Raw genomic sequence first — 22,040 nt, 5'->3', positions numbered from 1 at the left:
GACTTTTAACCTATTTGTAATCTGTCCTCTCAAAGTGGAAGGTAAGCTACACGAGAGTACAAACTGTCTTGCTTACCACTGTGTCCTCCATTTGTAGAATGATGCTTGCCACACAGCAATAGCTCAATTAAGTATTTCTGAATGAATGACTAAATATGAATTTGCTCAACTTCCCATTACATCCTACCTCATATTTGCATCCACACACATTACTTGTATTCATCCTACTTCAGAAAAGGGTCCCCACATGAAAAGGATCCAAACATGTTCTATGGTTTCTGTCTCCTTGTTCTATAAGTCACCCCTTTTCTCTTCCGTACTGAAATTTCAAATGCTGCCTCTCCTCAGGCTCCCTCATACTGTTATTTAGTCATGCCCAATGTTGTTTTATACTTTTCTTTCATTATATATCAGATTGAACACATTTGTATATGTTGAATGCTTTGAATATTTTTAATACATTTTCTTCTTATATGTTTTGTCTATTTTTGATTATTGGGTTGTCATCTATTTATTATTTATTTGCATAAGTTTTTGTAAGATTAAGGACCTTGATCCAATGGGTACTTAGGAATCTTACTTGGCCTCTTCAAACTTTTCCAGACTCCAACCTTACAGTAATATTTACAGCTTCCCCACAGGGCAAAGTGCTCTCTTGGGTCCAGGCTCATTTCATTCTACATCCCAGCCACACAGAACTGACTATAGTTCCCCAATGTAATGAATGTTCTCTCTTGGCATCAGGCCTTGTACATTTTGTTCTCTTTCTGGAATGTTCTCCCTGTTGTTCACTCAGATGACTCCTGTTTATCCATCTTCTCTCAGCTTAAATGTCACTTCCTCCAAGGAAACCTTTCCTGACCTTCTAAGACCAGATTAAATGCTACTTCTCTAGACTTACATAAGAACCCTACATTAACCAATATCATATAACTTACCAAACTGTACTGGTTTTCATCCTCTCTACTAGAATGAAAGCTCCTTGAGGACAGGATTATGTCTTTGTCATCAAATATGTTCCTAGAGTTTGACCCAGTCCCCAGTTCAAAGTTTGCACTCATAAAATATTTAGTAGTAAATACTACTAAATGAATGTGTGTGTGTATATATATGTATACACATATGTGTGTGTGTGTGTATATACGTATACACATATATATGTATATATCTTCACCCTCAAAATATCTGTAAATCATAAACTCATTACAAATATGAACTCCTGTTATACTTGCAGGCAACATCCCTGGTGCCAAACACAGTGTGTCCATACTAGGAACTCAACAGATATTTATTGAAATCTATTTCTTTAATTTATAAAATCTAATTCAAGAATAACTAAACCTGGTAAATAAAAAGTAGGTATTAATATCTTGGTTCTGAAATATAATAATGGGAATACAATCTACCATTTCAAGAGCTGTTTTGTCTAGAGAATACTTGTACTCAATTTTTAGAAATACCAACATTCCCTTCCTGAAAGGTCTTCACGAACATTTTTCTATGGCTATAGAGTCAGAAGCCTAGTGACATGATCATCTGCAGATGTAAAGAATCAGCCAGAGATTTCTAAGGTTCCTTCTATGTCTAAGGTACCATTAAAAAATAAGTGTAAGATTTCTCTTGACCTCCTTAAATTAGATATCTGTTCAATATAGAAAACGCTAAGAGTGTAGAGTCAAGAATCTCAATTCTTCAAGAGGGTTGAAACATCAGGCATATATATATATATATTTATCATGATACAGTATGGCTTTTACCTTTGGAAAACAATGATGTTTTACTTTGTGTTTTAATATGAAAACATGGCTTCAGTGTCTTAATTTTATTATCTATTCATAGGATAGTTTGTTCCTAGACAGCTATAATTATATTTATATACTACTGTTCCATTGACTGACCCAAATCTTACTAGGAGGGACAGACTTAGGGCTATTTTGGTTTTAAAGACATAAGAACTCTCATTTGTTAACCTAATAATTAGTTCCAGAATTGTGATTAACTTCTAAAACCCAGCTCACACTTTTGGAATTCAGCATGTTTTCACTTTGACTGCAAACTCCGAGTGAAGCTGTAACTAGACAAATGGAAAGTGAGGATTTAATGACCAGTTCATGAAAGGTGGTTAGCACAGTGCTTATGGGTCTGTTCTGTTCACAGATGTTAGCTAGCATTTATTTTCAAGTTCCAGGGCTCAAATGAAATGAAATAGCAGTTTAGTTCACAAAATGCTATAGCATTCCTGTTTGGTTCTGGTTCAATAGTTTTTTGTTGTTGTTGTTTTTAAAGTTATTGCTTCATATTACAGTAAATAAGTGTCAGTGCTTTGAAGCTTAATTACCTATCAGGAGAAATTACAGGTAGTTCAAGGTACAGTCATTTAGTGATGTTTATTCTTGTTTAAGGGACATAGTTCATTGTGTTTCAAATATATGTTTTATTTTATTTTTGAGACAGAGTCTCACTCTGTCACCTAGGTTAGAGTGCAGTGGCACGATCTCAGTTCACAGCAACCTCTGTCTTCTGGGTTCAAGCTATTCTCATGCCTCAGCCTCCCAAGTAGCTGGGACTACAGATGTGCACCACCATGCCTGGCTTGTGTGTATGTGTGTGTGTGTGTGTGTTTTAGTAGGCTGGTCTTGAAATCCTGGCCTCCTGTGATCCACCCACCTCGGCCTCCCAAAGTGCTGTTATTACAGGCATGAGCCACCACACCTGGCCTCAAATTCCTGTTTTAGATGTCCATTATGTGTTGGCTACTGAATGCAAATGTTAATTCCTATGGTACTTTTTTATTTTCAGTTCTCCCAACTGAACGATCATAAATTCTCCTACAGTGGTAGATTGACCATTCAAAGGTTAAGTTTCAAGTTCTTGCAGGTTAGTTTTTACCAGACCTGGAAAGCAGGAGGTCAAATTCAAATTTAATCAGTCATGTGATATCTGCATGATAGAATTTATTTTCCAGAACAGTCATTAACTCATTTATTTGCTTACTTCCCTCCCAAGCTTTTTCATACTTCTTGCCAATTTCCCTCCCAAGTATTTTTTTCTTTCAGTAAATTCTTGTCAGCTTCCCTCCCAATTTTTTTTTCTTCTAGTGACTTAAGTACAAAACTGCCAAGCAGAGTTTAGAAACTACATCCAGATTTTACCTTCTTCAACTTACACAGTAAATAAATTTTTATTATAATGTATATGTAATGGCTGTCATGACAGACACTTAAAGAAGACCATTACGTGGTTCCAAAAGTATTAACTAGGGCTTAATTATGTTGATTTCTCCTTTTAAACTAGCAAAGTCTCCAGTGCTGTTTACAAAAGCTACAAATATTTAGGAGATTCTAAAGGTGGTTTGGACACAGGGGAAGAAAAATAGTAGGATAAGTTAATGGGCACAGGGATACATAATAGTATTTTAAAATAAGTGTCACTTTGCCTAGAAATTCATTCTTCTATAACCTATATTTAAAGTAGAAAATGTAAAACAAAACATGGAGCTGTTTATGAAAGAGGAGGACTGAAGGTGAAGAATCCGAACCTGACTCGTCACTCATGGCTGTACATTACAGGTTTTCTATCAACACAGAACTATCTCCATGCCCTTCCCTGTGATAACGTCTTTAAGCTATCTCACTGAGTGAATAATTTCCAAAAACAAACTGAAATCAGAAAACTATGTGAAATATGTTGTGCATGCTTTCTCCTATCCAGACAACTTTACACTTACCTGCCTGCTCCTATGACATCAAGGATCATTACATACGCAAGTGCTTTGCAGACATTAGAGTTGAACAAAAACACAAAAATGAGGAAGATAATATTCTGTTCTCATCTCCAGTTCCAAGTCTAGATGTAATATATTAAGAAATAGATCAACTTTGGCAGTCAAAATGAAAACATACTGAATCATGAATGTTTGCATTTGGTGAACAGGGCTTCATGGAGAACATATTGAGGGATTCTTGTGCTGGCACCAGCTGCTTAACCATAAAGGATTCTGTAGGTATTTCAAGTTCTTATGATCAAAACTCCTCCACACTTAAAAAAAAAAAAAAAAGGGCACCTTCATTTGGCACACAGGCATTATAGTGTATTGAATTCTTATTGGCCTTTTCAAAGGTGAGAACACTTATTTAACAACAATACCAAAGACACAAAAATGGAAACTCTTAAGTCACTGAAAATAGGGGACACTTTTGATTTTCACTGTCCGGATAACTGAGCACTTTCAGTTACTTTTATCTGTTACTCCCAGCAATCACATGCTACCATGTAATCATCTGTTCAATGTCTTGAGACTGTGAGACAGAACAACATTTGCTGAGCAAAATTTTTGCAACTGACATGCCTACTTCAAAACACTTCTGAAACAATCATCCAACAAGAGTTTAATACTCTCTCAATGTGCTACATGGAGTATACCAAAATAAAGATTTTGGAGTTGATATTTTCAAGGAATTGACCATGTAGTTGCATAGAAAAGAACATATATTAAACATTCAGTATAGAGAAGAAAACAGCATATACTAAGTTACTCATTGTATTCATTACATTTGTTTAAAATTCATTACATCCATTACATTTTTAAAAAATACAAGAAATGTAGGAAATGCCTGGGTGATTTTTTCTATCATAAGATGACTAAGGAAGCCTAAATCAGTTACAAAAGTCAGCAGAACATAAAAGGGAACAGGGACTCAGAGATACTTTGAAATAAAAAGCTGAATGTTTTATTTGACACTTATGCAAAGAAGAAGCATAAATTGTTTAGTTTTTTAAATGCAGCCTATAGTCAACAATTATTTACTAAACCTCACCTAGTGGCATCTTCCACTAGTACTTCGTTAGCAAAAGCTGTGATTCCTCTGTCTTGATCAGATGTCTCAATTCTAAGTAATTCACCTCTGCATTTTTCCTTCCTAACCCCATAGCATTTCTACCTGTCTTCCCTCCCAATTTTTGTTATGCATGGAGTCCTTAATCTCAAACCAATTTCTCTCCTCTTCTAATTTCTTAAAGAAAAAAAATCACTCTTTCCTGAAGGATCATTTTTCCTGATGCCTTTTCTGATGGATGCAAATAGTACATAAACATGACATTTCTTATCTTCCCAGAATTCCTATATATAACTCTTGTCTCTTCCTGTCCATCATGACCATATCCGGATTCCTGAAATAGCTTCCTATTAGTCTTTCTCCTTCTAGTCAGAATAGCAAATAGTACCATCAATAATAATAATAACTTTTATTTTATATTATATATGCCAGAATAATCCACTAAACTCTACAAAATAGGCAGTATTATCCCCATATTGCAGAGGATAAAACTCAAGACATAGCAAGGTTAAGTAACTTTCTTCAGTAACCCAAGTCTGTCAGCTTTCAAAATCTATGTTCTTTCTGCTATTCACAAAGCTTCTAATCATGTCCACCTTAATTCTGCTCCTCACTATCACAGTCAGTGATATATCCACACTTCAAAGCTGATTACATCATCCCCTGATGAAAGTTCTCCATAATCAAATTCTTGAGACTGCTATACAAGGCCTCCATGACATGGCCTTCTGGCTTATTTACACTCTGGTTCTATCTGGTTCTATCTGGTTCTATCCTGATGATACCCTGCACCAACCAAGTAGTTTCATGTCCTTGTTTCTGTTCATACAATTTCCTCTGTCCAAAATATATTTTTTGTCTTCGACTCAGTCTTCAAGGCGTCTGATTTTAGAGATCCCTGAACTGTCCAGCCAGGCTAAAAACCATCAACTAGGCTTCTGTAGTGCCCTAAGGGTAGCTCTAGCTCAGCACTTCATATTGAAATGGTCTCTTCCCCCAACCAGCCTACAAGTTCTTTGACAGAAAAGACAATAAAGTTGTCGTTTCATACCCACCATGCTCACTACACAGTGAATAGTGTCTGGCATAAGGTACTCACACAAGTCATGTTTATGTGTCTGAAAGGGACATAAAGTGGAATCACCTCCCAACCCCATTGCCATTTCTTGAGCATGGAGCCAGTGTGGCCACAGTTCAGACCTTCAGGATTCTATGCTGTTTTCTTCCACATGATATATCAACTTCTGTAAATTGTATCACACAGAACAACTACTATATTTATAAGTGACCATCCTTTTATAACCATAAGTGACCACTTTGTGGTTATAAAATTCATATTGATGCTTTTTCATAATTCATATTGATGCTTTTTCATAATTCATATCATGAAAATTCATATTGATGCTTTTTCATAATTCTTTGGCTTCATGGCTTTCCTTCTCCTTAATTACACCAACCTCCATCTTTTCTGCACAGTAGTCACTAACAAGAACTGGCTCTCAGGGGTATTTCTCCCATGTCATGTTTTCTAACAGTATTCTTCACCTCAAAGGGAGGCATAAGTAGAAGAAATACTATCAGTAATAGAAATACTATTTCTAATAGTTTTCTTCACCTCAAAGGGAGATAATACAAGCTAGTCTCTACTGAATGGCTACTTTGTACAAGACGTTGTGTTAGGTACATTATATGTACATCTCAGTTAATCTTCTCAACAAGCCAGTGACCATTTACTCATTAATCTCCTACTTCTTCACATCAATCTAATCTTCACTCTACTTTATTGGCAGCTCTTAATCAAAATATTCCTTCAAGGCCCTAAGTTTCATTCTTGTCACCCTTAGAATTGCATGGTGAATCATTGTATCAGAGGACATTAGCCTTGTGCCTCTTTGTGTAAGGAGGTTACTCTTCACATCATGCAGACCCAGATAGAGTCCATGCTACCTCCTTTTACTCCTGTAAAAACGCCTCTGTCATTTTCTATTACATCACTAGTTTGATTTGTTATTGATATGTTTGTCTTTCCCACTAGTCCACGAACCCCTGAAGTATATGATTCATATTCTACACATATTTTCATCTCCAACTCCTAGTACACTGTATAAAATATAGCAAGTCTTAATAAATATTTGCTGAATGATGATTCCTTAACTGCTTCTTCTTTAGAAACTTATTTAGGCACAAAAACCCCTATTATATTATCATCCAGAAGAGACAAATTGATAGAGACAGAAAGTAGATGGGTGATTGCTCAAAGCTGGAATGGGGAAGACTTAGCTACAAAGGAATGGTAATTGAATGCTAATGGGCACAGGATTTCTTTTCAAGGGGCCACAAATATGGTGATGATCATACAACCCTGTCAATATGCTAAAAAAACACTGAATTGTACACTTCAAAAATAATTTTAAGGATGCCCATGCAATCAGAAAAAAAAAAAGATGTTCTTCCTCTTCTCCTTTTTTCATTATTTTTAATAACCTTTTTGATATATTATTCACATACCACACAATCCTTCATTATTAATACAGGGGCCTCTGCTATAAACTCTTCAGGAAATAGACTATGTCTTATTCAACTTAGTATTCCCAGGACCTAGCACAGTGTTCAGAAATTAGTAAATGCTCATTTTGAGAATGAGAGACCCACAGTACTAAATTTATTACTAGTAATATATTTAAGTTATATTTTGGCTACATATACTTTTAAAGGTTGATTTGAGGAAATCCAACCACCATTTATAAATTGATTTCTATGGGAAAACACATACTTAACACAAAAAAAGTCCGCAAGGCACCTTCCAAAACTTTTCCACTCATAAGTAAATAAAGCCCATGATTTATCTTGCAAGGTACTACCACTCTTACAACCTAGTCCCCTCCTAGACAAATATCTGTGTCCTCTAGAAACACTCAGATTTTTTTGTATAAAATCCAGATTTTTCCAACCTCCAGGTTATGAAATACTATTCCTGGAAGAAGGCCTTTTGAGGAATGAAGTATATCCTCTCTGAAGTAAGTCCAAAACTTTTGCAGGATAGCTTTTCTTTTCATTATGCTCTCAAAGTGTATAAAAAATAAGAATGGGGCTCTAAAAAAAACTGTTGAATGACTGAGTATATACATGGAGGGCCATTCATATAAGAATGCAACCCTTTTTATAAGAATTGCCATTTCTATCTAATCCACAGTTAGCCCTTTTCCATTTTTTTGGATACTGTATTTTTAACTACATTTTATTTTCTCTGCAATTTTTTTCATAAAAGATTATATAAAGGAATTTCAAATGCCATCTATCAAAGATATTGCTTTTGAATCAGAAATACTGTTTGGAGTATACTGCCAATAAACTTCATAGTAACATATTCCCTGCCCTAACATTTACAGCAATAATTACTGAACCCAGCATCACACAATTTACATAGTGAACAGCACAAGATCCATATACTGGTTTCTCTTGGAATACTTCATGTAATTTTCAGATAATTAGCTCATTCTCCAATATTGTTGTGAAATGAGTAATAGCATCATCTTCTTTTTGCCTCTGCATCAAAGAACCGCAGTCACTAGAAGTTATATGGTTATTTGTTCAAAGCCAGGGATACAATATCATCACAATTTTACCCCTCTAATTCTCTGCTGGCAGATCAATGCTCATTCCATTAGGCAATAGTATTATTAAAATTATTAAAATCATCTTAATAATTTTTTCAGTATATTTTTAAAGACACATATTTTGTGGTATCTTTTAAAAAGATACCACATATCATTTATATGCATGTCATTTAAATAACCATTGAGGACATTTGTCTCACTAATGAACAAAATTCTCACCATTTCATAAGATGCATTTAGTGTGATCAAATGAACCCATTATTTAAAAAATAAATTGCATTTATTTTATGTGTTTGCAAGCTTCTTAAAGCATAGGTCATGTGTTTTATTAATTGATCCATTCACAGTAGCCTACCCATAGAGGAAACATAAGCATATGTAGACTGATTGAATATGGAGCCAAGTATATAATTTGGGTAGTGTGAAGGGTTCATATGCACAATAAAAAATTTTTCACATAGTTTCTTACCTCTTCTAGTTGGCATGCTTTGATGACACTTCTGTATCTGTATTCATCATAGGAAACACCAAAGATGATATTTTCTTTAATGGTGCCAGGCATAATCCAGGAAAACTGAGAACAGAATGAAATTCTTCCACTGTGCTTAATTTTACCCTCTGAAGGCTCCAGTTCTCCCATAATCATCATTAGAAGTGAAGTCTGGAAATACAACCCATCATTATTTGGTCATTATCAAATCACGCTCAGGATTCACTTGCCCCTAATTATCATCCTAAGCAGAAGTGTATATTCTTATTTTTAAAGATCCTATTAACTAATTTGATTGAAAATATTTAAAATATTTCCTGTTCCATGTACTCTGCTAAGCACAAAAGATACAACAGAAAGTAAAAGAGACAATTACAATATAGTGTGACAAGTATTTTGATAGAGGTTCACAGAGAAGGGGCACCTGATTCAGATAGTTGGAATAGGTTTGGAAGAAGAATGGCAAAGGTTAGTAACAGCTAACAGTTGCTGAGTGCTCACTCTGTGTTGAGTGCTGTTCTATGTGCTTTAACTATATTAATTTATTTAATCTTCACAGAAATCCTACAAAGTAGATTCATTATCTTCATCTTATTAGGTAAAGATTAGGTAATAGAGATGTATTCAGGTAATATTGTTCCCATGAGCTTTTCTTGGAGTATACAGTCATCTAAGAGATGATAGTACAAAAGGACTATCAGTGAACAAAGATTTATATAACTGTGAACAAAAATTAAAACTAATGACAGAATTAGAGTTGAAGAACTGTTATATGCCCGACAATAAGAAAAGTTAGCAGTAAAAACCAAATAAACAAAGGAAATGGGGTGTAAGTGTGGAGTGTAAAGGAAATTTGCTGATTACTTTATCAAGAAAAGCTGAAAATCAAAAGGTATCATTTAAAGCTAATAAACAAAGTAACAGAAGCATAAGCAGATTTAACAATACAACGATAAATCTGAAAAAAGATACTACTACTGACTAAAATTGAGTAGAAGGAAAGGAGGTAGCAGAGGAAGAAAAAGCACTGATTTATTTATTTATTTATTTATTATTTATTTAATTATTTATTTATTGAGACGGAGTCTCTGTCGCCCAGGCTGGAGTGCAGTGGTGCAATCTCGGCTCACTGCAAGCTCCACCTCCTGGGTTCACGCCATTCTCCTGCCTCAGCCTCCTGAGTAGCTGGGACTACAGGCACCCACCACCACGCCCGGCTAATTTTCTGTATTTTTAGTAGAGACGGGGTTTCACCGTGTGAGCCAGGATGATCTCGATCTCCTAGTCTTGATCTCCTAACCTCGAAAAAGCACTGATTTTATCAGAGCTCATATTAGTGAACTAGGGTCACATAGAATGAAAAATTTAACATAAAGTTATTAGTATAATTATTGCCACTGGAACACAAATACAGACTTTTTTAAAAGCCATAATACACACATATACACACACACTCACAGATACACATAGTCTACAGACAATACAGTGGCTTCATAACAAAGGAAAGAAAAACATACAACAAAACATAGTAAGACAACTCAGATGAATCAAATTTACAAAATTAGTAAACAAAAATCAAAAGGAGGTGACAGTTGCACAACTATGTGAGGATACTTTATGCCACAGAGCTATGCCCTTAAAAATGGTTAAAATGATAAATTTTATGTTATGTACATTTCACCACAATTATTTTTTTAAAAAACTTTTTTAAACAAATTCCAAAGTATATTAGCCAATCTATTCAAAAATATTTGTGGAGGACATACTTGAAATAAAAGTATGTAAGTCAGTTTTATTTTTCAATTGGCTTAACCCATCTATTAAGAGGAAAAGACTTCAGATGAAATTAAAGACAAACCTAACTTTATGCTAACTAAAAGAGACACACCTAAAGCAAAGAATGCATAAAGGTTGAAAATGGAACTTAAAACTGTAAATACAAACAAAGAAACAAAAAAAAGGACTATAATTTTCATGTTAGACATATATATGTAGGCCCAAATACATTCAATGAAAAAGAAAAGGATCTTTATAATGCTAGAGTGCAATTATAAGTATCTACACATTACGTTTAAAAAGCAATATTCTTGAAGTAAAAATTACAGAACCGATAAGGAATAACAGAGAGAAACGTATGTAGTTGAAGCTTTTAATTCAACTTTATCTGTTAATGACAAAGCAAGTAGAAAAAAGATAAGTGAAGATGTAGAAGACCTAGATATCATGAATAATGATGTACATTTAATATCTGAGTTGAACTCTATTAATAGAAATTACACAAATACATTCTTTTATGTGGTCAGAGAGCAAGTACAATTACTGACTATTTACTGGATACACAAAAATGATAAAAATTCCAAGAAGTAGAAATAATTTGAACAACATTCTTGGAAAACAAAGAAAATTTGTTTTCTTTCTGGAAAATGTTAAACTTTCCCTTAGGATATCTTAGGTCAAAGAGGAAACAAATATAAAACAAAGCTACAGATTTTCTAGAAAACAATGTAATAGAAACACTATATACCAGAATCCATAATACATAGCTAAAGTATTACCCAGAGGAAAATGCACAACTTTTTAAAAAAGCATCAAACATCTAACTCAAAAACTAGAAAAACAACAAAAAAGCAGAAGAAAAATAGAATAATTAATAAAGATAAACTTATAAATTTTATACTTTATAATTATAAAATTTAACGATACAACAGATACAACAGAACAGTTGATATAACGATACAACAGAACAGTTAAACTAATAAGTAAATCTAAAAGCTAATTCATGGAAAGCTTGTTTGGTTTTAGTAGAAACCTAATCAAGAAGAAAAGTATCATCAAAGGAGTTGCAAAAATACAATATAAAAATTGAAATAAATAAAACAGAGAGAAAACTCATAAGGGACCGCTTGGGAAAAAAGAAAATTCAAAACAGGTAACTCCAGTGCTATTTAAACTGTTACAGAATCAGGGGAAAAGAAGACAAGCTTCCAGATTTTTTTTATTGGGTAACAATATTAATGGCCGGGTGCGGTGGCTCACGCCTGTAATCCCAGCACTTTGGGAGGCCGAGACGGGCGGTTCACGAGGTCAAGATATCAAGACCATCTTGGCCAACATGGTGAAACCCCGTCTCTACTAAAAATACAAAAATTAGCCGATGTGGTTGCGCGTGCCTGTAGTCCCAGCTACTTGGGAAGCTGAGGCAGGAGAATTGCTTGAGCCCGGGAGGCAGAGGTTGCAGTGAGCCGAGATCGCACCATTGTGCTCCAGCCTGGCGACAAGGAGTAAGACTCCGTCTCAATAATAATAATAATAATAACAACAAAATCTTATGAAGATTGCTTGGAAATATAGATTTAATCTTATTTATGAATATAAATACAAAAAATAAATAATATACCGTTGATCCTTTATCAACATGAAGGTTGGGGTGCCAACTCACTGTGTAGTCAAAAATCCACATATAATTTTTGACTCCACAAAAACTTAAGTACTACTGGCCTATTGTTGACTGGAAACCTTACCGATAACATAAACATATTATGTTAACACATATTTCATAGTTAACATATTATGTTAACACATATTTCATAGTTAACATATTATGTTAACACATATTTCACAGTTAACATATTATGTTAACACATATTTCATAGCATATTTCATAGTTAACATACTATGTTAACACATATTTCATAGTTTGTATTTTTGAAAAAGTGCAAGGTCTTCACACCTGCTGGCATAGCTGCACTGATGGTTTCACATTTTATTTTCTTTTATTACAGTACTCTTTATACTGGGTTCATTTATCTTGAAATTACAGGCAACTGTAGCTGCAGACCTCAATATATAGTAAATACCAAGCAATTCAACTTTTTTCTTGTACTGTTTCAACTTTTCCATGCTTCCTGGGAGCACTCACAGCATCACTAGTGGCACTTTGTATGGATTGCTTGATGTTATTCAAGGTTTATGGCATTGCACTAAACATGATGAAAAATATGCGAGAATCACTAGCGATCACTTTTTACTGCAATATGCAATTTACTGGAGAAAGAACTGCTCACATGGAGATGATTAGCATCACGTGGTGTTTTAAATGGCTACCTGCAACGCTTGAGCTTACCGTAATAGCAACAGGAAGTGGCTACCAAATTATTACAGTAGTACCATATGTACTACAGTTAGTTTTATGCAGTTATGGTTTAATACTATATTTTTATGTTTGTTTACATTTTTCTTGACTGCGAATGGTGCCAGGTAGGGTAAGGGTTAGTGTGTGTTAAGTTTTGATAAATTTTAACTTTGTATAGTAGATTGTGTGTATTTTATAGTAGTAAATGATAAAATAGGCTAGTGTCTACATATATTTTATGCATTCATGGCATATCTTACTTTTTCGTAATTTTCTCAATATTTGTAGCCTACATAGTTTATGAGTTTTTTCAAATTGTCAAAAATCTCCCAAAATTTTTCCAATGTATTAGTTGAAAAAAAGTTCACAAATAAGTGTACCCATGCAGTTCAAGCCTGTATTGTTTAAGGGTCAATTGTATTAGCGAGTGGACACCAAGAGTATATCAAAAGAATAAGGCATCAAGGGTGGTCTGTATTTGGTCTTTTCTTTCCTCTTATTCTTTCTAATTTCATTCTGGTCAAGTCTGACCTTCTTTACTATTGCTTTCATTAAGTCACGAGTTATCTCTGTATTTCAAAAGACACTGGTTAATTATCACAGTTTCATCTTACTTGATGAATGAGCATTTGACCTTGCTGATAACACCCTTCTCCTTGACATCAGTTTGGTTCCAGGATGCCACATTCATTCACTAGCTTTATCTTCTCAGACTTTTATTTTATTGGATTTTCTTCACCCACCTCCCTAACCTCAAATACTTAGAATGCCCTTAGGCTAACCCCTAGACCCCTTTCTCTTCTTATCAACCCTCTCTCCTTTGGAATCTCATCCAGCCCCATCTTCACACTACCAGCCCCCTCTTCCTTGAAACTAGACTTGTACATCCAACTAACATCTTTATTTGGATGTCAAATAGGCATTTCAAACTTAACCAAGCTCCAACCAAAACTTGTTTCCCCCATTATCTTTCTAGTAAATGGCACCTTTATCCTTCCAGCTACTCAGTCCAGAAAGCTTGGAATCATCTTTGACTCCTCTATGAATTTTCTCATATACCATTGTTCAACTTATCCATTAATTCTATTGGATCTTCCTTCAAAGCATGTCCTGAATCTGATCACTTCCTACTATACTACTTCCACCACTACCTGGATCAAGCCACCATCATCACTTGCCTGAATTGGCACAATAGACTCCTAACTCATCTCCTTGCTTCCTCCCTTGTCTCCCTATAGAATAGCCTAAAAACATTAGCCAAAGTGGCCCTGTTACTTCTGTTTAAAACTCTCTGGTGGCCTCTAATCTCACCCAGAGAAAAAAGCCTTACTCTTTATGAAGGACTTTATGGTCTACCCCCTACCTCCACTGCTGATTACTTCTCTGACAGTATTCTACCCTTCCTGTCTTACTCTATGCCAGCCTCAGTGACCTCCTTACTGTTCTTCAAACCAGACGGGTATAGTTAGTCCCATCTGAAAGCTTCACCTTCTACTTGCTTCACCTGCTACTTTGAAGACTCTTCCCAGAGTCTACATTCCCTAATCCCTCAACTCCTGCAAGTCTTTGTTCAAATGTTACCTTTCAATGTTTAAAGACCACTTATATTTTTATTTTTGATGAAATATCTGTTCAATGCTTTGTACATTTTCCTAATGAGTTGGTGATATTTTTCATTATGATTCTAGGATCACTTTATATAGAGATAAATTCCTCCTGTGTATAAGTTGAAATGATATCTTACACTACTCATAATAAAAGAAATGCAAATTAAAAATACATTGACATACTATTTTCTCCATAAGAGGAGAAACTTTTAAAATTAGATAATATCATCTGTTAGTAACACTGTGGGAAAATCAGCACTCTTATATAGAGTGTATGGCATGAGTATGAATTGGTACAAGTTTCAGGGAAGGACATTTGACAACATCTACCAAAATCACAAGTACACAAATGCTTGACCACTTATAGGAAGCCTACTGATACAATTGCAGATGTGCTAAATGGTATGTATATAAAGTTATTTATAATGTTGTTCTTTGTGTTAACAAAATATTGGAAACAACCCAAATGTCAATCAATAGTGATTCATTTTATCATAGAATATTCATCCATATGATAGAATACTATGCATCTATTTAAGTGTGTGTGTGTGTGTGTGTGTCCTTGTTCAGGCTGCTATAACAAAATACCATGAACTGTGTGACTTATAAATAACAGGAATTTATGTCTCACAGTTCTGGAAGCTGGGAAGTCCAAGATCAAGGTGCCAGCAGATTGGGTCTGCTAAGAGACTCCTGATTCCTGGATGGCCAGCTGTCTTCCTGCTGTGTTCTCACATGACAGAAAGGGGTGAGGGTCTCTCTAAGGGGTGAGGTTGTCTCTAAGGGGTGAGGGTCTCTCTAAGGCTTATTTTATAAAGACACTCATCTCATTTACTAAGAACTCCACACTCATGGACTAATCACCTCCCAAAGGCCCCACCCTGCAATACCATCACCTTGGGAGTTAGGATTTCAACATATGAATGGCAGGGGAGAGACACAAATATTCAGCAGTGTGTATGTATGTGCAAGTCCTCTGTGCTTTGAATATGGAAAGTTGTCCAAGATAGTGGGAAAAGCAAGAAACAAAACTCTGCATATTGTTACATAAAAAGAGAGGTGGGGAACAATAAAAATATATATTGATTATATATATGTATATATATGTGTGTGTATATATGTGTATATATATATATAAACATCTCTGGAAAGATACTAAAAAAAATTACCCAGGTTGGCTACCTTGGTTGGATGAGGGAATGCAGTAGAATGGAAAATGGACAAATGAGAGACAGTAAAGAGAGGAAGAATTTTCAACTTTTTATATATTTTAATTTTCATTTTTAAATTTTAATAAATAATATCACCTAAAATATATTCAGAAGAAAGGAAGGTCAAGTAACAGATATCTTTTTGATATTTGTTTCAGTAAATTTTATAATTCTTATTACGTGGAAAAAATCTAAATTACCTCATTTCTATATAAAATTGTTTTGCACAAAATTAAAACTAGAAGTGATATTTTCACATAGTACAGCTTTATGAACCCAAACACAATATAGTGATGATCCAGGTTAAAAATATATATATACATATTGGACCAGACACAGTGACTCATGCTTATAATCCCAGCACTTTGGGAGGTTGAAGCAGAAAGGTCACTTGAGCCTAGGAGTTCAAGGTTACAGTGAGCTGTGATCACACCACTGAAGTTTAGCCTTGGTGACAGAGTAAGACCCTATCTCTAAAAAGAATAAAATTTTAAAAATTAAATAAAATAAATCATGTATCATGTCTATACATATGTGTGTATGTATATATGTTCAATGATGAATTTAACTTCATATCTCCCAAAATTCCAAAACATTGATAAAACTCTTTGCAGACATGTATTCTGTATGAAAAGCAAGCAAAAACATGAGCTAATAGCTTATTCTATACATATGAGTTCTGGTTACTACAAGAATAAGCTAAAACTCAGTACCATAGTGAGGCAATGATAGATAATAGAGACAAGGTGGTGTCAGGAATTGTCAGCAACAGCACTGCTTCAGCTGTGATGTGGACAACAGAAGGACTGAAACTTCCCACCCACTGGTGAGATGCCACAAGCCAGCTTTCACTCAAGAGCATCCTGTGATGCAAAATTCTATACTAATATTGCTTCACTAAAATAATTCAAGGAAGTTTCATAAGTGCAAGACACTTAATGTAGACTAGAACAACTACAAACAAAAATCTATTTCCTAAAGATATTCAGTTAAATTTCTATAAAATATCTGTCAAGTGCTAGGCACTTGTTGACAGTCCTTGGAATATAAAAATAAAGAAGACATGGTCCCTTTGCAGCCTAGATGATTATGAATAGGGGAGAGTGATAAAAGTCAACAAGGTTATTACTTTATCAGCAAAGTAACAAAGTAACAGAAAATCTAGAAATATAAAATATACCCAAAATTTCACAGATAACAACTTGATAAATTTATCCTTCCAGACACATATATACATACACATGTGATTTTATGAAAAATGGATCATAATGTACATAACATTTTGTAACTTGTACATAACATTTTGTAACTCTTTATTCACTTAAGAGTATATCATATACATCTGTCACAGTCATTCTTTAAGAGCCCTTTTATTGGCTGAATAGCATGCCATTATAGAAGTACACCAGAATTTATCTAATCAAACTCCTATTATTCAACATTTATGAGACTCCTCCCACCCAATTTTTGGCTCCTGAAAGCAATGTTATATTGAAGAGCTTTACATAAAATCTCTGCAAACATATTAGAGTAAGTTATAGAAGTAGAAGAATTATTAGGTTATTTCTGATACAAATTACCAAATTGTATTGAGTGGGTAAGATTTAAATTAAAATGTTAATATTTTTAATTATTCAATCTTATATTTTAGCTAGATCTTTTGTCCAAAAAAAACAACTATAAAGTGCTCCATTCCTAATACTACTAAAAGGCAACCTCCTAGATTGAGCTGGTAAACTCCATTTCTCAGAAGTTTTTAAATATTCCCAAGGGACCACTGCTTTCCTCTGACTCTGCCTTCATAGCTGCTTCCCATAAGATGCAATTGTAATGTCAGCCAGTAATTATCTGCTCATCAATTTTTAATAAAACTGCCTGACATTTAATTGCCAGTAAGTCTTGGAATTTGTAATTCCAAAGCTATTTTTGCACGTCTATCATAGAATTGATCTTGAAGACATATGCAGAATTAATTTTTAAAATTCTATGAAACACAATTACTACCTTTTCATAAACATCCTTGTTTAGATCATTGTTAACTTATTTAGTATCAACCCCTCCTATGGTATAATTTTTTAATAGTGAAACTGCTAGTAATAATACACAAGTACAGAAGAAAAATAATAACATATTAAGAAAGAAAATGTTTATGTAAGAAAACATACACAATTCCAGCTATTTTATTTTAAAAGCCTGTTTCATATGTAGGAAAACAACTGGAGAGAGAAACAACCAAATTGTATTATTATCATTGTGAACACCAATTTTTTTTTTTTTTTTTTTTTTTAAGCCTATCACCTAGGCTAGAGTGCAGTGATGCAATCATGGCTCACCGCAGTCTCCACCTCTCAGGCTCACGTGATCCTCCCACCTCAGCCTCCCAAGTAGCTGGGACTACAGGCACACACCACCACACCCAACTATTTTTTTGTTTGTTTGTTTGTATTTTTTGTAGAGATGGGGTTTGCCATGTTGCCCAGGCTGGTCTCAAACTCCTGGACTCAAGTAATTCACCTGCTTCTGCCTCCAAAAGTGCTAGGATTATGGGTGTGAGCCACTGTACCCAGCCTGACACCAAATTTATTGACTGGAAATTTTTTGTGGCATTTTGTTTCCCAAGTCTCATATTCAATTCTTCAAAATATGGTTCTCCTCATCTTAGATATTGATAAATAATCGCCTTTCAGGAGTCTTTCTTAATTTCTATTTTCATTAACATTTTTACCTACAGCAGTAGCACTGCTTCCCTCTTACTTCCCTCCTTCTTTCCTTCCCTCCTCCCTACTTCCTTTCTTCCTCATTTCCTTCTTTCTTCCTTCCTCTCTTTCTTTCTTTTTCTGTTTGACTTAGATTATTGGGTATAATTCTAGAAAGTATTTTGCAAAGCTTCAAGAGATCACTAAACTTTTTCTTACATTTCTACGAAGTACCACAGCTAAAATGACAGTCAAATGGGAACAAGGAACAATTTTATAGACTTCTGAAGCAAATACCTATTGCCCTATAGCCCATTCTAATACTAGAAAGCTCTTTCTCATCTCTAATTTGATTCTTTCATGTCTTTTAAATTTATTTTCTCAATAGTAAAAGACAGCAAGTGTTTATCATTATCTACACAATGGGTTATGTTCTTAAAGATCACTACAAAGTCTTCTCTTCTCCTGACAATAAAGTTTGGTCCTTTTGCACTGTTTTCTTTCTAATCTACTAGTTTTTTTCAGATGTGTCTCCAAATATGCCCGGTTAAGTTGTTCTTAGGGTGAGATATGGAGAAGAGGTTGACCACTGAATAAATTAACATTCCTATGTATTTCTTCAAAAAACTATCCCACTAAATAATTTTTCCTTATAATATATCATAAGCAAATCTAAATCTATTCTGAAAACCCTAATGTTAACAAAAATGGGGACCTTTTGCTCATGAGGTTATTGAGGCAAAATGTAAGTGATGATTTTCCTGGACTGGCTCCGAAAAAATGTCTGTTCTGGTGAAGACTGGGTAAAATGGATGATTCGTTTATTCAATAAAGTTAGTGAATGCTTGCCATGTGCAAGATACAGTGTTGAATGTGATGCAAAATATAAATATGTAGAAGAAAAAGCCACGGAAAATAATATGAGGAAATAAAAAACCAGAGTAAATTATCAGTGGAGTAATTTCTATTATACGAGACATTATACCCATACATTCTCCTAATGCTCATGCAAGAATTTCTCCAAAAATACTTTTCAGCACTACAGACAAACTACAAAAAAAAAGAGACATGGATATCAAATTAAGTTCTTAATAGTGAAGAATAAAAGAGACTACCTTGCCTGCTCCAGTGGATCCAGCAACCGCCAACAACTGTCCTCTTTCTATCTTGAAATTAATATCTTTCAGGACAGGAGTACCAAGAAGTGAGAAATTACTGAAGAAGAGGCTGTCATCATCATTAGAAGTTTTTCTATTGCTATTGTTTTGTTTTGCTTTCTCAAATAATTCCCCAAATCCCTGTTAAATAAAACACACACACACACACACATCAAAAATAAAAGATGAGTTTGTCAGATATTTTCAATAAATGCTTGTTTTATGTATGATTAGTTTGAAAAGCACATGGCACATGATCCATTATACTGTATACATTATTACTTTATAGTACATAATTATATAGCATATGGTTTCTAGAGGACATGATCCAAAACTCAGATATTTGCCCATTATCAAGTTAAAGATTTTTTAATTTAAGTAAAGACTGAATACATACATACACACACACACACACACACACACACACACACACCCTCTTATCCTATAAGCTGGGTACATAAACACTTATTTAATCTTCAGCATTAACATGAGATAGATTTTATAATCCTCCTCTTTCAAAGCTGTAGACTGTGACTCAGCAGTTAACTGACTAAAGTCACATAGCTTTAAGTCACAACCCAAATCTGAATTCTACTCCATTACTTTTGGTAGCATCCTCTTCTGAGAAGCTCAGAGCATTTCTTGAAGCAATTATTGTTGAAAATAAATATGAAGAGATTGCCAGATGATTCAAATGAATTCATTTCACAAAAGTAGCTAGGAAGAAGTAATTCCCTTTTAAAAATTCCTTGCCTCACTATTGGCCCCTTGGGAAGCTTTAGCATAGTGGTCTTCAAATCAAAGTAAACAGTCCTAAAGATTGATCAGGAGGAAGCAAATGCACCTTGTTTTAAGGGACTCTATTAACTCTTTCCTACAATTAACCTGCCTGAGAATCTATCATTTCTCCTGACCTACTTCCCTCTCATGAGTCCTTCCCTCATTTTATACAGACAGCCTTCTCACTTACCATGCAAGGGAGTATAGTACTAGTCTTACTACGCAGAACTTTCTGGAGTAGAAAAACCTCTGGGACTCAAACAAGGGGACCATGAGAGAATGACTTTCTCTTGAAAGAGGCTCCCATAAAAGCAAAGGCAGAAATACTGAAGGAGGCAGTATCTTATTTCACCCAGATTTCAAACATAAGGCAATCTATGTGTCTTATCTATTCTTAGAGTCAAATTGCAGAAATGAGTAGGGGAATAAGGCATTTTAATTAACAAATTATTTAATTATTTTTTAAATTTTAATAATTTAATAAAGTAATTAATAATAGTTATTAATTATCTGTATTTTAAAGTCAGACTTTTCCTGACAGAAAGCAAGTTATATCTAGCTGATTGACTTGACAATAAGAGCCAATTTCATGAATTCATTTATTTTCCATAAATTGAATGCACTGAAACTGCAGCTTCAAGGTTTTGAAGAAATCCATGTAGCATACTTACGCAGTGCAAAATACACAAGAAACTACATCATTTGCCACCACTTAAAACTATGTCGAAATATTTATAAGTTAACTTAAAAGTGTGTCAGGGGTACATAGGTTTTCAAAATTCTTTTAAGGCATACATAAACAATCAAGCTTGAAGACTACTGCTTTGAGTTTTTTATATATGGGTAGCTAACAATGAAAGTATTTTAAAATGAGACAAAGGTATTTGTTATTCCCTTATTCATTTATTTATCTAATAAATATTTATAGAGTATAATCTCTGTATTAGAAACTACTTCAAATGTCCTACATGGGAGAATGATAAATGAATTAATATTGCAATGTGCTTGGTGCAACAATTGAAATCACACCATGTCATATAGGAGTACATTCAAGAGAACAACTGACTCACCCTTGACCAAGTAAATTACATGCGTGCTAGGCTATGAAGGATGTAAGTAGGATTTCACAAGACTAAGACATCGTTATAGGTGTTTCGGGAAGATGGATCTGCATGCACAGTGATTTAGGCACAAAGGAACAAAATATATCTCAGGAATGGTGTGAGTGGCTGGGTCAGATGTATTGACAAGGTGACAAAGGCTATTAACCTAAAAGTTGTGAGTTTCATGCTTAGAAGTGGGACTTTTATCCAATAAGCACTTGTATCAATGGAAGACTATTGTTACTATAACTTTTATTTCTGATTACAGAAGACACATTTGAAAACATAGAAAACTAGAAATAAGAAAAGAGAAATCACCTGTAGTTGTACCACTAAGAACTATGTTTAACATTTCAATGGATATCACTCCATACATTTATATTTATATTTACATTTACATATAGTAAATGTG

The 22,040-nt window shown here is 34.3% G+C and overlaps 1 protein-coding gene across 2 annotated transcripts in view; it reads right to left on the bottom strand.

The window, feature by feature from the left end:
• The window catches only part of CFTR (CF transmembrane conductance regulator), a 181,689-nt gene that overhangs the window by 95,366 nt on the left and 64,283 nt on the right, over positions 1-22,040 (bottom strand). For both annotated transcript variants that reach the window (XM_005550598.5, XM_065542499.2), the window contains 2 exons: positions 19,704-19,886; positions 8,922-9,113 (listed from right to left, as the gene is read on the bottom strand). In XM_005550598.5, coding sequence (XP_005550655.2) covers positions 8,922-9,113; positions 19,704-19,886 — 375 coding nt within the window. The remainder of the gene's footprint in view (positions 1-8,921; positions 9,114-19,703; positions 19,887-22,040) is intronic.

This window comes from Macaca fascicularis, chromosome 3 (genome assembly GCF_037993035.2).
Source record: "Macaca fascicularis isolate 582-1 chromosome 3, T2T-MFA8v1.1".
NCBI lineage: Eukaryota > Metazoa > Chordata > Mammalia > Primates > Cercopithecidae > Macaca > Macaca fascicularis.
This window is presented reverse-complemented; position numbering and strand designations above follow the sequence as displayed.